This window comes from Hevea brasiliensis, chromosome 6 (assembly GCF_030052815.1).
Source record: "Hevea brasiliensis isolate MT/VB/25A 57/8 chromosome 6, ASM3005281v1, whole genome shotgun sequence".
Classification (NCBI taxonomy): Eukaryota; Viridiplantae; Streptophyta; class Magnoliopsida; order Malpighiales; family Euphorbiaceae; genus Hevea; species Hevea brasiliensis.
Window position 1 is genome coordinate 105,090,687 of NC_079498.1, and position 15,035 is coordinate 105,105,721.

At 34.6% G+C, this 15,035-nt stretch overlaps 1 protein-coding gene across 3 annotated transcripts; it reads right to left on the reverse strand.

Annotated features, from left to right (window-relative positions):
• Positions 1 to 52: 52 nt before the first annotated feature.
• Positions 53 to 14,642, reverse strand: LOC110655683 (MMS19 nucleotide excision repair protein homolog). Of its 3 annotated transcripts, XM_058149022.1 has the most exons (20): positions 14,484 to 14,642; positions 13,963 to 14,025; positions 13,825 to 13,879; positions 13,441 to 13,538; positions 11,718 to 11,873; positions 11,502 to 11,561; positions 10,679 to 10,867; positions 9,058 to 9,111; positions 8,407 to 8,493; positions 7,567 to 8,287; positions 6,136 to 6,512; positions 5,729 to 5,802; positions 4,899 to 5,004; positions 3,810 to 4,708; positions 3,047 to 3,122; positions 2,854 to 2,965; positions 1,230 to 1,306; positions 822 to 902; positions 384 to 463; positions 53 to 297 (listed from the first exon to the last, which is right to left on the reverse strand). In XM_058149022.1, the coding sequence occupies exons 1-20, from the start codon at positions 14,553 to 14,555 to the stop codon at positions 264 to 266; spliced, it is 3,471 nt and encodes a 1,156-aa protein (XP_058005005.1). In that variant the 5' UTR covers positions 14,556 to 14,642; the 3' UTR covers positions 53 to 263. The 3 variants fall into 3 exon arrangements, with proteins under 3 accessions (XP_058005005.1, XP_058005006.1, XP_058005007.1); XM_058149023.1 differs by lacking the exons at positions 13,963 to 14,025; positions 14,484 to 14,642 and having other exon boundaries at positions 11,718 to 11,869; positions 13,825 to 13,857; XM_058149024.1 differs by lacking the exons at positions 13,441 to 13,538; positions 13,825 to 13,879; positions 13,963 to 14,025; positions 14,484 to 14,642 and having other exon boundaries at positions 11,714 to 11,735.
• Between the last annotated feature and the right edge of the window lie 393 nt (positions 14,643 to 15,035).

Genomic DNA, 15,035 nt, shown 5'->3' on the forward strand with positions numbered 1-15,035 from the left:
AGCATTCAGGCGTGATAGTTATGCATCTTTCATGCCACAAGGAATGGGTATCTTCGTTGCTTAATAATGTAATTTACTGCAGGTGATTTTGTACCTTAAACTATTTTTGCAGTCAACATGTACATCAATAAAAACTTGGGGAACCGTATAAGAGGAAAATTGCAGTTGTCTTCATAAATTTTACTGTGGAGACATGGTGAACAAAAACATAATCATGTCACCAGATTTTTCTGGCAGAGCCGGCCTGAGAATGCTTGTGTTCTTCAGAAATGAAGACTTCTTGATGCAATTGATGCCCTATTTTGACAAAAACAGAACTCAATGACAATGAATCTGCAGGTATATCATTTCAAGCTACACCAGTAAAGATCTAAAGCACTGACCATGCTTGTCGGCACCTAACAGCTTCTTGACGAACAGCCCTCTTTGGATCATCAAGTGCTTTAGACATTGCTTGTAATACCTGAAAATGAATAGAAGTCAGAAACGCACTGAGGTTGAGAAAACTAGTATCATGTCAAGCAAAAGACTGATAATTAGTTATACTGCTGTTGTCAAAATTATCAATTTGCTTGCCCCAGTGGCCAATGGGCTCCACCATCAAGTGGCATGATGCAAGTTAATCCTCTCGAGAAATTGGGTCAGTTTGTCCCATAATTCTCTCGAGAAATTGCGGCAGATTGTCACATAGAAGACGCCAAGAATTGAGTTATCAAAGAGGTGAAAATCATATCCCTGTCCAGTGTCACACCTTTCCAGATAATGCAAGTAGCAAAAAATACACCTATGGAAGTGTTAACCAACAACATGGTTCAGCTAACCTGGATTCTCAACGGGTAAATCCTTGTGTGAGGGAGTTCTGACATGGCAACAAGACATTGAATTGCTGTCTCCCGGACAAGCTGAGAAAAATCATCAATAATTAAATTGTCACCATATATATGTGAAAGGTCAAAACCAAACACTGGATCTATAAGCGGAGAGTGTAGGAAGTAAACATGTAGAGCAGAAGCTGAAAGTCAAAATCTGGCCATTCAAAATTTAAATCAAATCATCTAGAATCAAATGACAAGAATTTGAATTTTACAAAAGTAAATCCCCAAAAGGTATGTGTTAAACTCAGTGTTAAGCTGTAATTATAGTGGAAGGTAATATGACATTTACAGGAACGAGAAATATGAACTAGCTTCAAATTATTAATTCATATTACAAGTAGGCAGATTTATTACCATCATATGAGGGTACGCAACCAGTTCAATTAGGCACTTAATGATAATATGAGCATTCTCTACGACAGCTTCTTTTCCTGCATGCACAAGCAAATAAATGTAAGTGGAGAGTCACCATGACATAAAACATAATCTGATAGTAAACAGGTGATGACTGATGATCTATGCAATATAAAGAATTTTCATTTTCGACAACTTGGGACAAGAAGTCAGAAGCGTATATTCCATGGAAGAAAACAAGAACAGTCAGCAACACCAGAGGATACTGCATAATGATTAGAAATAAAGCTCGAGAAGAATTAAGAATGCTCAAAAACTAGAAAGCTTAATGCACATGCTTCGAAAAACTAAATCCCTCTTTCTACCACACTGCCCTTGGAACCTTAGAAGTGACTAATAACCAGATAAATTCCTGCCTATAAATAACTATTGAAAAGCAAGCCTCATGATCTGAAAATTTTAGATTAGGGCTAATTAACAAGTAGAGTAAAGCCAATGCAAAAGGACATTAATATAAAAGGATTTTACAAGAGATAACGCTAACCGATGGCCAAGAAATTACAAAATCTATTGCTCAGAATTTCAAGCAATGCATTTTATTTCTTATATTTCTTCTTCCATATAGCAGTATCCACCCAGGGAATGAAATAGAGATGGATGTAAGACACATCAACCCTCCAATGGAAGGCAGCCAAGGTACACAGTAATATCAAGATCAGTTCCATTCAGAAGGGAAAAATCAGAAGTTCTCCAAGATGACTCCTCTAATTAAATACAGCCATCTACTTCTATAAGTTTCAATAGCCAAGGAGTCTTCTGGCATTCCATAATCAAGTCAGAGAATGAAGGAGCAGCTCTCCTGACAAAACCACCAATTATCTTTCTTACATATTCACACTTGAGAGAGATTTCTAGTTTCTCTACCTTTTCTTTTTAGAACTCCCATAAGCTATTCGCTAAAGCTCCCATTTTCCAATTTATGGTTTTAATGAGGTATTTAGGTCTGGATTCCTGATATTTTATAACCATTCAACATTTTTTGAAACCTAAGAGATAAACTACATTGTAGGTTATCTGCAATTAAAAAAGGTACACAATTTTATTTGACAATACACAAAGCCTATTCCTATCTGCACAATAACAATATCAAAAAATTGGATTGTTGCTCAAAACTTCAACTCCAGGCTTCAAATTAATGGAGCCCAAGAAGAAAAGTGAACAGCAAATGGGTGGAAAAAATAGAGGGAAAAATAACTCTTCAAAAACATCCAGATATAAAAACCATAAGAAAACATTCTTCGGAGTATGAATCACACTGCTCTAGACTCCATTGTCTTCTAAGGGCAACTCCTCAGAAAGCTCTTACAAAGCCCCAATAAGAAATTGGCAGGGAAGTCATAATAGTATCTGATTCAGAAAACTGATGCAAGAATAAAATTTCATTTCCTCTCCGACATTGAATACATGTGACAATAGCTCAGGTCAGATATACATATGTGAAGATGCACAATTGCTGTGAAATTATGTCACCAAGTTTCACACTCATACACTTCATTACCAAAAAAAAAAAAAAAAACTTAAATTTATGTTAAACACAAATGAATAATGATAAAAATATTCTTACCATTTTTATCTGTCAGTATTCCTGATAAGACCAGCAAGAGACCATACATGACATCTTTATCCAAAACATACTTGCATAACAAGGCTAAGCCCTCCAGCAATAACGGAATTAACTGAAGAAAAGACACCTGGCTGAAATAAGTATAAATGCTTCCTATCTAATGTACTGGAATTTCTAAGATGTCAAAACAAACCTTCTTTGCATCATTCAAGACAACGATTAGTGGAATGTCGGAGATAACATGAGCAAAAGCTCGATACAGCATAGATCTGAAATCAAAGCACTTCATGTTACTAATAAAGAAACACTGAAACACACCAAACATTCTAACTATTTTTTCATGTGGGGAAAAGAAAGACATTCAGAGAAAGTCATAACAGCAGCAAAAAGAATGCTAGAAACAGGCAAAGAAGAATAAATAACAAAATATTGTTTTTTCAAAATACTAGCCATGATACTAAATGTGGGTGTCAGTACTCAGTAGAATCTGACAAAACAATGATAAGACACTGAAAACAAGAGAGTAAATATTTAACACAAGCTTACTAAGATTTCAGGACTTGCAATGAAAAATAGCAATTCATGCAGATCCTTTCTGCAAACAGTACAGACTCCACCAATATTTGAATCACTAATCCAACAACAAGCACTTTAGGAAAACCATAGTTTGGTGGAGCCTGTGTGCCGTTCAATAGGACGTGAAAGATGAACAATTAGGAAAAACAAAACAGATAATATTTTAACAGTGGAGCCTGCTTTTAATTTGTCTAGAAAAAGCCATTATCCCCAAAGAAATGTGGCATCAACAATGTAAATCATGATCTTGCACAAAGAAATGTGGCATCAATAACGTAAATCATGATATTGCACATCAGGACCAATTCGATCAACAGTACACTGCCACAAGATTAACAGTAGGCTAAAAGCAACTGATTAGTTCAAGAAAGAGCATGTACCTCGAGAATGATGAATCGGCTTCAGTTATCAAAGGCTGCAGGATAGGCATCAAGCTAGAGAAAAACCGTTGCTTGTAAAGTGGTCTTATTATTGCATGGAATTTACGGTTCAAAGAAAGTTCAGAATCGCTCATAAGAATTTGAAATGCATCTGCTGAAGCTTTCATCACAGACTGATGCACATCTTGTTTGAAACTGTTTTCTGAGGAGCCCTGTTTCAATGGCAAGGTACCAATTCCACAATCCAACAAGCACTTTAGGAAAACCATAGTTATGTTTTTAGCCTTTTCATGGCCTCGCATAAGCAAACCCTTCCCAATCCATGCTAGTCCAACAATGACATTGATTTGTAGCAATTCATTGTTTGGAGCAAATGGGAATAAATTAGAGGAACTGATCTCATCACCATTGCTTGTTCTACCACATCCCCCAAAAGGACCATTTTCAAAATAACTCAATAAATTTGTGCTAAAAATTATATCAATTGCTTCTTCTAAGGTGCAAGAACCTGAAATACCAGTACCATTGGACTTCAGGTCCAATTTGTTAAGCAGAGAACCCAGTGCTTGCGCTGCAGTAATGTAACCCTTAAGCAAAGCAGTTATTAATATATGCAACACTATTCTTGTATTTGGAATGTGTGTTTGAGGACGTAGGGCTATAATCACTGATGCAAATAGAGAAAGAATCCACTCATCTCTAGTGGAAAATTTGTCTGTTTCTTGAATTGGTTCAAACCTCTCCCATTGGACTGGAATGTCAGACCAGGATTCCTTCAGTAGTAAAGAAGTGCTTGAAGAAAGTACACTATAAGCTTTATGAATTATTATGTTTTGCCTTTCCACTGAACAGCATGCAACTGCAAGCTTCATAAACTTCATTGTTGCATCAATAAGCTCCTGATAATAGGATAACACTCAGTTATCACTGATTCTCAAATTACAAAAATTTTCACTTAAAAGTAGATTTTTTCCCCACCACTGCAAGCCTACAGTGCAAAAACGAAGAGTTTTTCCCTAACAACTAACTAATGAAATGAAAATTAATAGGAAATTTGGAACAATCAAAATAGCAAGCAGCATTACTTACTTTTTCATGCACCCAAATGCAGAAAGCCATGCAATTTTCAATTTGGTTCCATATATTGACGACAAATTGCAACAAAGCCTCCTCGAAACCTTCATTTTTCTGGATCCTGAATCCGTTCAAATAAAATTCCTTATTAACAGGAGACAAGTATACTAAAGCATTACGTCACTCCCCAGTCCCCACCCCCACCTTCCCAAACAAAACCATAACACACTAGTTTTAGCTCTTAAAAGACCAGATATAGTTCATTCTGCCCCACAACCCCCTCTCCCTCAACTATCTGTCTTAACTTATGAAGAAAAAGTACAAATACGAGACAAGATCGCGGCAATTGGTTATTTTTAGAGATATTCCAATCTAGGTCATCATATCATCATATGAAAAAGGACAATAAGATGTTTGAATTACAGAAAGATTGATTGGACTAGAACAACAAACCAGAAACACATTCTGTAGGTGCAACTACACAGAGACTTAAATATTTACCACAAACAAAAGAAACTTACAAATACAGTCAGAACAGTGCATGATTGTTAATGAGGATCCAACCTCCTTACATCAAAGGTACCTTCAATAATTGATGCACACAAACAACCAAAATCTTTAAACAAATTAAACTGAAACAAAATTACTAATGCATCAATGCACAGAATCATATAATTTCTCCGACTGGTGAACTTCCCAGACATACAGTGCGGAAGTTGGAAGCTAATAGACCATATGTAGCAGAGATCAATGGACATTTCAATGCAGGGAACTAGGAAGATTTGGTATAGCTCAACTAGAACTCATGAGCAGGTAATAAAATAGGAAAATATCAAGTTGGATACCATGGAAGCAACTCATTAGAATAACATTCGAAAAGCTGAATTATGATCTCTGCTGACTTTAGATGTCCTTCGACCTAGCATCATAAAAAATTAGATATTAAAAAATTAGTCTGGAAAGGGGAAAAAAACTAAAACTACAAAAAAAAAAAAAAAAAAAAAAACACCATGAAATATCCTCACAACCAAGTTGGCGCTATCCTGAGACATTTTATTGATAATGCTTAATAAATTTGAATCAAGGGCATATTCAACATTAAAGTGCATATATGAAGAATATAAGCAACATCAAGGACCAGGAACAAAGGTGTTGAACCATTATCTTTTCTTCAACAAGCAATGAGTTTTTATAAGATTAATAGTTTCATCAGACCAAACTAATGCATGGAGATATCATTGGCTATACATACATAAAACTCGGATAGATTGGCGTGTATCGCTTCTTCCATCCAAAGAACAATTTTCAGCATATATTTCTGCCCACTTGTACTAATGCTAGAGATGGCTGTTTGTTTGAGTGGCCATGGCATATCATAATCAGCAGATGATGCCAACAAAATGATCTTATCAACAACAATTTCCATATAGCTTGCTTTCTCAAACTCATTGCTTGCATGAATAAATGAGCCAATATATGCAAGTGCCTTCAACACATGTTTCCACAACAATGTCTTGTTGAAATCCACAGTGATAATTGATATGAATGTCATCAAGATATCATCAAATGTCAACTTTGATAATAGTAAATAGCCTCCAGGGAATGTTGCCAAAATCTGTAAACCCTTCACTGCATGTCGATTCAAGTATTAAAAGCAATATAATCAAAATTCCGATTTTTTTATTCTCATTATTAATAAACAAACTCAGCTAATGGCCAAAAAAGAAATCACAAAAGGTGAAGAGTGAAAAAATAACTGTACGCTTTAAAAAGGACATATTTTGCATATATAACAGATTTTTTTTTTTCTTTTATTCCTCAGCTCTTGCTCACATTCTATATCCAGCAACAGTAGCATGGCCAGATTTACATCATGAAATACCAATTAAATGCCCGAGATGGGGATATTGAATCAAGCACAGATACTACATGCGTTCTCCCTCTTAAGAATAGCAAGTAGCAAGGAATTAGTTGATGGATACCTGCCAAACCAATAATTTGAACAGCCCGTAGATGTGCAGGTACACTGCACAGGCATCCTAAAAAGTACAATTTCCTACTTTATGACCCCATTTGGATGTCAAAAGCATTGAGGGAAAGGAAAGGATAATTGTCATCTAGCTTAAGGAAAGCCCATTGACCTGTAAATTTCCTTTCCTTTCCTTGCCCTCAACTTTTTTGAGATCCGAAGGAAAGCCCACTCTTTTAAAACAAGTGTTTAAAATTGATACTGAATGGAATGAACAATTCAATTCAACCATGCGTACAGGCAAGACTGCAAGGGTATTAAAAACCTTTAAAAAGTTAGCAACTGCCCCTTGTAGCAAGATTTGGGGACCAAACACAATACACAGACAGATTCCCTCCCACTTGTTCCCAAAGTTCATAAGTTATCAATAGGCAAGCTTATTGAGGGGCATAATCACAAAACTTCTAACAATATATTATTAGGCACACATGCACACGCAAAAACACACCCTCACTCCAAAAGATTATTGTCTGACGAATAGGAAACAAATGAAGTTTAAATGAACAAATACAAACATTTATGCGTGTGTGTGCGTGTGTGCACAAGAAAACATCTCCACAGTGCTGCAAAACTAAAGGTGCAGGGACAGCCAATTATAGGATTATTGCCTGCTTCAAGGGACTTCATCATCCAAAATTCCAAGTATTTAATTACCTCCAAGATACATATCTTCATCATGAGTAGGTCCACTAGTACAAGTTGCTAAAATAGAACTGAAGGTCCTTGTTAAAGAAGTTGAATAGCATTGAAGCAAACGGCAACATGTCTCATTTGCAGATATAAATTGTGATGAGAGACTCTCTGAAGCTGCGAACAAATCTCTACATGCTCCAAGAAGTTCGGTACAGAGATATAAAGATCCATAATTAAATTGTTTGGAGTTTACACAACTTTCAATTGATTGGCAAGCCCCAGATGTTTTTTCAACTGAAAGCACCAGAACCTCCATCAGGCGGGGGAAGAAACTTTCAAAAACCCTATTACAGGAGGAAACAGAAGCTTTTGCAGAAACATAAAGGATATGACCAACCATGTGCAGTTTCTGCTTGCTTTGCAAAGAAATTTCATTGTAACTCTTGTAACTAGTGATGTTGTTGAAAATCACGTTTACATCTTCATCACCAATAATCATACTTAAGAACAAATCATTGTTTTGGACAATAACCTTCTCCAACAGTGCTAAAGCTTCCACTGCTATTTCATTCTTCTGAGAATCAGAATTATCTATTGGTTCTGAATTAAAGGATGGCATAAGCTCTTCTCCCGAACTATATATTGCATCTTTCAATGAAGACCAAATAGCTCCAGCATGTTTTGCTATTCTGTCTGCTCCAAACTTCAATGTGCAGCAGCTAAGATACTTCAAAGAATCAACCTGAGAGTGCATGGACTCACCATTAACTTAAAATTACAAAGCCACATTCCTCTGGCATACAAGGAATGCTTATTGCAACACTACTAACTGAATTTAACAGAAGTCAGAGTAGAACTGACCTTCGCAGATGGCAGGGAGGAAGAAAGTTTCTCAAGAAGCAATGGCACAGCAAATGGCTCAAAAAGAGGTGTGGAAGAAAATGCAAGCTGTGAAGGAAAAATAGGAAGAAAAAAAAAATATTCCAGACAAAATGGTAAATAGAAGGTCACACTTCCAACATGGATTTTGGTAGTCCATACATAATCAAACATATATAACATCAAATACAGTCCTAAAACATCAGTGGATTATAATTGAATGATATGCAGCCTTTCAAGATTCATAATCACATCTCACCATAGAGTATGTGCTTTCTTGTAACCAAATTGGTGAGATGCCACTGAACCCAAAACTAAGACGACAAATATTTGCATGTGCCTTTTTCATGTTACTTGTCCTTTATTATTTGCTGAAGCAATGTTTGTTTCACAGAAAATATTTTTTTTGAACACGTTTTTGGAAATATCTAGTAAGCATAAGAAAATTGGTCAACATAAAATGTTTTCTTGGTCAAAGAGAGGGAAAAAAAGAAAAAAAAAAACCTAAGCTACTTTATAGCAAAATGACTTCCCATTTTCAATATGTAAAGTTGTTTTTCAGACTTCCACATACTTATAACAAGAAAATATTCACAAATAAATATCCCGTCAATGAAGATCCACAATACATACCATTAATGCCCTTGAGAGATCATCCCTTCTCACATCAATATCCTCAGCTTTTGGCTGGAAAACAAATGAAGAAAACAATTCTTATGATAAATCAATAGTATTCAAGAACATATTGGAACAGAAAAGAACATGTAATTACATAATACAATATTAGTCTAAAAGGCCAATAACCATTAGCAACTAGAAGGGGAATAAACAAACAATAAAAATCATATTTACATCAACGCTAACATGCTGCCAATGGTTCCAAAGCATCAAAATATTCAAATCATAGTAGTTATTTTTTCTTTCTCCCTTCTCTTTGGTATAATCTTCCATATGGGCAGCCCTGCTAATGTAGAACCAATGGGTGAGAAAGAAATTCTCAATATTTTATTATACTCAAATCAATTGGCAATTATCATAAAAAGTAGACTATATTATTTGTAATCATACTAACATTAGAATTTGGAATCCAAAATCCAATACTAATTAGGAATCACAAATCACACATATTCCTAAAAAGGCAAAAAACTCTACTTCCCATATTTTTTCCTAAAGTAGGTAGTCCTAAAATCTCTAGTCAATCCTGCATCATTAATGATGCAGTCAAGGAAGTCAAGGAAGATTCAATTTAAGAAATATGTTGATTTAGTTTTTCATTGTAAAATTAAGAAATTTAGAGTTCTATTATTTAGGAATTTTATTATTATAATTTAGAAATATTAGGTTTAATATTTTCCTAGTTTGAGTTTCCTTTTCCTAATTTTTTTTGGTTTAATATCCCTAATTAGTTATCCACTCTAACCCACATGGGTTTGGAAAGGAACTTCTCATTGGAAACCAGGTGGTTTATGCCATTAGACTGGCCCATTGCAATACAATTCTCAACAAAGTCTTTGTGGTTGATACCAATGATCTCCTTATATATTAGTGTGGAAATCATAAGAGAGATTTTTTTGCAGAAAGTCTCAAACTTATTCTACTTTCTCTGAATCCCTCTGCTACTCCCTATCTCTCCTCACTATTCTTTCCTTCTCCTCAATTTCTGTGGACTAAAATTAAGTCCTAACAAAGTTCAATAATTGAACTCACTTTGAGAAGAGCTTAAAAATAGCAAAAAATAATTGAATCAACATATCATAACTGAAAAAAATGACAGCCCATACATTTAGCATTATTAAATTCTAGAATATAGCAATAGGCATGTGTAACCATAACAACAAATGTACGAGTAACCACAAGCAAAGTGGTTCTGACGAACAACTTAATAAGCTGAATAACAAACAAAGTTATAATGGCCAACGAATAATGGCCAAATCTTGTCTAGCAATGAAAAGTAATCATGAAAATATAAAACTAATTGCCCTATATGACCCCTGAACTCTCTAGTAATCATGTTATCAAGGACATAACCAACTAACTAACTACAGATAAGTAAGGGAAACAAAGATTAAACACCAAAATAATTTCTCAAACTTTTAAGCATGAAAATCAGTTAACAGACAATGTTATCCTCATATAATACATGATGCAAAATTTGACTTGCTTCTTGTGCCAAGTGGCAAAAGAAAAAAAAGGCTTAGGTAAGTGCATACGATACAATCAGAGTACTGACAGGAACAAAGTGCACTAAACTTACATGTGTAAAATGAATGGGAAAGTAACAGCCCAAAATGCCAAAAAGATCACCAGCAAAATTTGAAATTGGACCACAAGGATCTGGAAATAGTTGCATCAGCACCTCCACAATGTGAAATGCTAGCATTAGACACTGAGGATCCTTTTCTCCATCAATAGCTTCACAGATTCCATAAATAAGGTCCTCACCCTAGTGCACAATCAATAATGCAATCAACATCAGAGCATGAAAGAAGGCATGGAACATGACGAAACATCACTAAGAAAAGAGGCAAGAGGCATTTGGGATGGGAGGGAGGAAGGGTTAACTCAAAAAATATACCAGTAGCAAAGTTACGGGGGGTTACATTCATTAATAGAATAACACTAGCAGCAACCTCATTTCTAAAAATTGTACAGGAATCTCAAACAACTGAAACTGACCAGAGACTTCATTACATTTTAGAATCATATAGATTCCATTCCAATTTCCAAGTATCATATTTAAATCTCAAATTTTCTCGCATAAACATCAACACTTCAAACATGTAAATGAGTTTCATGGTTATGCTGCACATCATGCACAATCTGTACTGCAGACATAGTGCTACATGGATATCATTTTAAACCCAAACGAAAACTCAAATGTTCCAATCATCCAGAATTTTCCACACTATTCTCCAAACCTCTAAGGATTGCATTTATAAAATGACTGCAGTTCAGCACACAGCATTTGATCTTGTAACACAAAATTCTACTTCCATCTTGTAAACAATCACACGTGAATAGACAGAAGTCTATCACTTCAAATATGAGATGAGGGAAAGGAAGACCAAGAGTAATACCAGTGAAGCAGCAGCACCAGGATAATGTTCTAGTAGGCATTCCAGAAGTTCAAAGCAAACCTGCAAGAATAATTTAAATGTAGACCAACAGCTGAAATCTCACCAAGAAATTGGACAAGAATTAATAGTACAAAGTTTTTCCATAGCAAAAATTTCTTCTAACATCTATGTGTGCTGGAAGCCTGGAACTAACATTGCACATTTAAACGCACCTACCTTCCTGTCATGCTGTGCTAAAGACTGCACCTGCAAATTCTGTAAATAAGACTTAGCAACAGCTTTTGCATCAATGCTAGCGACCACACCGCCACTTTTCCTCCTCATCAATGCCAAGCAACCGACAAGTGCACCACGTAAAGCTCTCCAATCTGCCTGATTATGTATAATATCATCCATATAATTTTGATGCAATTTAATAGATAATAAAGTGATCATGACAACACCAAGACTAAAATAAAGAAAAAGCTTTAGAACGTAAAAGAAATTATAAATCAGCATCTTGGATATGTTTATAATCTAAAGAAAAGAATCATTTCCCATGTCTGACCATGTTTCACAGAAGAAAAGAAAAGCAAGGGGATAATTGAATAACATAGTAACAGGAACCGAGCATGTATAAGTTGTGTTTTAGCAGAGCTGTGCTAACTGTCTCAAGGATTGAAATCAGTGAACACATCAACATAAGTGGATACTTCTTTTTTAATAACCATGATATGACAAAGAGCAATAATCTTCCAAATATGAAAATTGAAAAAAAATTCCACAACACCTTAAGGCTGTGATTAACGTAAGAACACCATTTCAGAAATACCCTAACCTCAGTGGATGGATCTGAACCCAAGGTTTTAACCCTCAAAACTCTTTTGCGACAGGTATAACTCCATAGCCCAAACCAATTTTAAATGTTGGCCAGTTAAAAACCTTCAATAATGCAAACAAAAGGTAATTTGGTATCAGGTACTAAGTTCAATTTTGAAACATTCTGAGAGTACATATTCACTTTGCAATTTATTTCGGAATGAACACCTTACACACTAATTAATATTGATGGTTTTTGTCATCAACTAAACTTGCTCCTCTAAACTTCCTCGAGCATGGATCCAAGCAACCATGAATCTTGTTTAGATATACCTCAAACCGAAGAAAGGCTCTCCAATATTTGTATTGTGCCCTTCCTCAATGAAACAAAAATAAACTCATTGCTTGGAAGAACCAAATACCATGTAAGAAAAAGGAAAATAGAAAAACATCATCTTAAGCTCAAATGATATAGGCGCAATGCAAGAATGTAACCAACTGAGTTGATCCTCTCCTTACACTTATAAAATCTATTCTATTGTACAATTTCTAGCAATCAAATGATAAACAATTAGGACTTTGTATTGTCCCACAAAGACATGCAGCTTCCAAACAAACATTTGTTTTCCAAGCTTCCTTCATAAAACAGCACTTAATACAGACCAACAGACACTCGAAGAAAGACTTCAAGGTAAACATCAAAATTGAGCAGGAAGAAGAATTTAAACCAGAGGAAACAGAAGCCATTCAACTGAATTGAAGTAAAAAAAGTAAACATGCCAGACTCAAAAGACTGGATAATATTTCTCAATTAAGACTTCTTTATACAGATTCTGCGTTGATATCTCCTTTTAATGTGCATTTTCTCACAAATTCTCTAATGGAAATCCCAGCTCAGCAGTCAAACATGCTCTTATAAATAATTATTGATAAAACTTACAAAATCATATTACTAAAATATCACATTCAGTATTGTCCTGAAACATGAGTAAAAAAGAGAAAATAGAAACACAGCTGAAGAAACAAAGGAAGCAGATAATTAACAAACATTAGAAAGACCTAGAACATGATTGAAAAAAAAAAAAGAAAGAATATTGTCCTAGATATAGATTATGTTGCTGAAAAATAAAGCCAGACTCACCAGTCGCTCTGTGAAGAATGTTATCAAGCTATGTGTAGTTGCATTGTCTAGTGGCTTTGATGACAGACGGTTAAGAGCTTCTCCAAGGAGAAGTATGCCTAAGAAGGAAACCAATGCAAGAGGTTATGAGGTTTTTTTTTTTCATTTTCAAAAAACATTAGAATCTCAAACAAAATAGTTGAATTAAATTAGCCTTGAAAAAAAAATCATCTCAAAAGCTTACCATGTTCCAAAAGGGAGACAACACAAACATGCAACTATATATCAGTAATTTCAGTGATAACCAGTTGAAAAGAAAACTGCTCTCTAATACAGTTTTCATTTTAATTCATTTACAATACCAATCAACATCCAAGTTACACACTTCAAGGTAAGAAAAGGTACCTCTTGCACGTAGTATGTCATCTGTTATAGTCAAATACATCTCCATTTCCTTAACCTAAATTTTCAAAAAGAGTAATGTATAATACAGGGACTGGCACAGTTTAAGCACAAAGATCCATAATAAGTAGTGAAGTATACCAATGATCCTATAGTTACTGCATCATTCGTCAAGAGGGAAACAATTGCATCCAGACTTGAGGCCTGTAGTTAACACATGAATTGAGTATAAGCCAAAACTAGTCAAAATTAGCAAAATATCATGTTAAAAACGCAATTACATGCAACCTACGTTTAAAAGCTTTTGGTTTTCACAATTTTTTGAAAGAAAATTAGATAATGTAGTAACATTGAACTCCCAGTTCAACAAAAGCTGCCCACCTTGAGGTAAAACAATTATCAATTAGTAGACAAATAAATAAAACCATACCACTAGTAAACAGAAAGTAAATGAAAGTTAAATGTGCGTTTTTAAGCATAAACAATAACTTTCATTTAGAGATTTCAAAAAAAAAAAAAACTTTCATTTAGAAAAGAAAAAATTAAAGTATAATCGACTCTAATTGATAAATAATTGAACAATTTTGACCCAAGAACAAATCTTTAAGAAACAATTTAAAATTAAGGAACTAATGCGAATAGGAGGAGGATGAGACATGAACCTGCTGAGTTGGAGGGCGGGACGAGTCAACGTATGATTCGATATGCTGAGTCAACTGACTCGGGTCTGCCATTCTTCGTAAAGGCTAAAGACACAGGCTTTAGGGTTTAGGAGTTTCCAGAGACAAAAAGCGGGGTTTAAGTGAATTTGAAGCTCCTTGAGCTTTTAACCATTCGTTGTAGTACCATGGCGAACTCTAACTTTAATTTTCTATTTTGGCCCCTATGGCTTTAGTTATTTTACTTTGACCCCGGAGATAAATGTCATTAATCAAATGACTGAGAAATGAATATCATAATTACTTTTAAAAAAAAAAGTATTTAATATACCAACAAAAAAAGTATTTATATTTTTATAATTAACAGTTACAAAATTAAATTATTTCATATTATATATCTTTTTATTTATAATTTTATAAAATGTAATTAATTTCTCATTTATTAATTATATCGTATAAAGATTATTTATATATAATGTTGCTCTTATATTTTTTAATACATTATGGACTAATGAAAAAAATCAATGGTGAGAGTTTGAAAAACTCAACTAAAAA

Coding starts and splice junctions, on each gene's coding strand:
- LOC110655683 (XM_058149022.1), bottom strand. CDS start 14,555: ATGGCAGACCCGAGTCAGTTGACTCAGCATATCGAATCATACGTTGAC. Junction 13,880..13,962: donor CAGTAACTATAGGATCATTG/GTATACTTCACT, acceptor TTGAAAATTTAG/GTTAAGGAAATGGAGATGTA. Junction 11,874..13,440: donor CATTCTTCACAGAGCGACTG/GTGAGTCTGGCT, acceptor ATACATAATCAG/GCAGATTGGAGAGCTTTACG.